The sequence below is a fragment of the Limulus polyphemus genome, unplaced genomic scaffold, assembly GCF_000517525.1.
Source record: "Limulus polyphemus unplaced genomic scaffold, Limulus_polyphemus-2.1.2 Scaffold8968, whole genome shotgun sequence".
In the NCBI taxonomy this organism is placed as follows: Eukaryota; Metazoa; Arthropoda; class Merostomata; order Xiphosura; family Limulidae; genus Limulus; species Limulus polyphemus.
Genome location: NW_013674578.1, coordinates 1810 through 3819, shown reverse-complemented (window position 1 = coordinate 3819; position 2010 = coordinate 1810). Strand labels below are relative to the sequence as shown.

The window sequence follows — 2010 nt, the reverse complement described above, 5'->3', positions numbered from 1 at the left end:
TAAACTAAATAACAATTATGGTTAAATTAAAGAGCAGATATTGTTAAACTAAATAACAATTATGGTTAAATTAAAGAGCAGATATTGTTAAACTAAATAACAATTATGGTTAAATTAAAGAGCAGATATTGTTAAACTAAATAACAATTATGGTTAAATTAAAGAGCAGATACTTTAAACTAAAAGAGAATGCAGTGTAACAATAATGAACAGATACTGTTAAACTAATCAAAAGACACGTTAAACAGCAGATACTGTTAAAATAAAGAACAGATACTGTAAAACTAAATAAACTAATGAATAAGTACTGTTATAGTGAAGAGAAAACAATGTAAAGTTAGCAAGCAGATAGTTAAACCAATGACCTAATGAACAGACGCAGTTAAAATAATGAGCAGAGAGAAGACACTGTTCAATTAAACAGTAGGTGATGTTAAACTAATGAACCGACACTCTTAAACCAACGAAGCGGCATTATTAAACGATTAATAATACATTATTTAACTAACGAGCAGACTTTCATAAATATGTCAACCGATTATTTTCATCCGGGAACTCTAGTGACGTGTTAAAGAAGCTATGGCGTAGAAGGATGAAGAATCTATCGCCGTTATGAAATGAATTATTGGCTGTTGCTACATTAAGAACATTGCAAAGCAGTATAACATACAGCATGTGCACATCAAGCTTGCTTCGATTGTTTACCAACACCACTGTGTGGCTAGATTTCTCGCAAGAAAAGTGTGAACAACTTCAGGTATACATTTCTTTATTCAGAAAAGTTACACAAAGGGAGATATAATTACATAAGAATAAATAAATATAAGCAACTTTAACAAATTAGTTTTCTTCTGAATGACGTGGCATTACTTCTCACCCGAAAATCTATCCCAACTGTTGAAATGAAAGCACCAGAAAGAAAGGCGCCATCTTTATAGCGGACTAAAACACACGTCTTCCCAACTCCGGAGTCCCCAACCAGCATCACCTGCGAAATAGAGCCGTTTTAAAGCTTCCGCACGTAATATAAAGAATATTACACTGATTCACGTAAGGGAGTACGTTGCTAGCTAGTACCACCAGTTTCGTTAACCTAAATAATACCATACTGTTCACTGATTCACGTAAGGAAGTACGTTAACTTTACTTATAAGCTTTGAGGGTTAACACGACAAAAGTGTTAAAAAGTACAGAAATAAACGAGGAAATATCACCAATGATTCTCCTTAACTCACAAAAACAACACAATTAATGGGATTATGAATGACATCGGCTCTTGTAAAAAATACGCAACCATCGTATCACTACACACGTCTCGTACAGTGACGTCATACGTATTGTCTAAGGTGTTTGTATGTAGGCACGAGTTTCGTATTATAGAAAAAAAATATTTCACTACAATCGACTTTATCGGTTACTTTAACTGCAACTAGTAACGAATGTTATAAATATTTGTAAAGATAACATGCCTCATAAGTGTATTATTCGTTGGGTATATGGTGTCATATAGAAAACTTCACAAAGAAAAAAAATACTGTTTTTCATTTTTCTCGTTTTAAAATATTTCTATCGCATTCATCCGAAATATTATATTAATTTTATTTGTGTCGCAGGTGGTTGCAAGTTTGGGTTTTACGTAACAGTTAATTTTCATAGAAACCAAAAACAGTTGTTGGACAAAGAAGGTTATTTTTGTGTTGATATAATTCCTTGTATTCCGTGTTGGGCACTGTTCTAGATCATTGTACATATATAAATAAGATTAGAATATGGGTTAGGCTTGTCTCGTAATGGATATATATAGGTGGTGTAATACAAATATACCACTGTTTAGGGTTAGGATTCACATGTTGTTGATCAGCTAAGATAGGTATAAAGTGAGATTAGATCCTGTTTGATTAGAATATGGGTTAGGCTTGTCTCGTAATGGATATATATATATATATAGTAGGTGGTGTAATACAAATATACCACTGTTTAGGGTTAGGATTCACATGTTGTTGATCAGCT

At 32.7% G+C, this 2010-nt stretch overlaps 1 protein-coding gene across 1 annotated transcript in view; it reads right to left on the bottom strand.

Annotated features, from left to right (window-relative positions):
* The window catches only part of LOC106475678 (ras-related protein Rab-37-like), a 20941-nt gene extending 19801 nt beyond the window's left edge, over positions 1–1140 (bottom strand). Inside the window, exon 1 of the mRNA XM_013936358.2 lies at positions 878–1140. Within this exon, the coding sequence (XP_013791812.1) occupies positions 878–985 (108 nt within the window). The 5' untranslated portion in view covers positions 986–1140. The remainder of the gene's footprint in view (positions 1–877) is intronic.
* Positions 1141–2010: the final 870 nt, after the last annotated feature.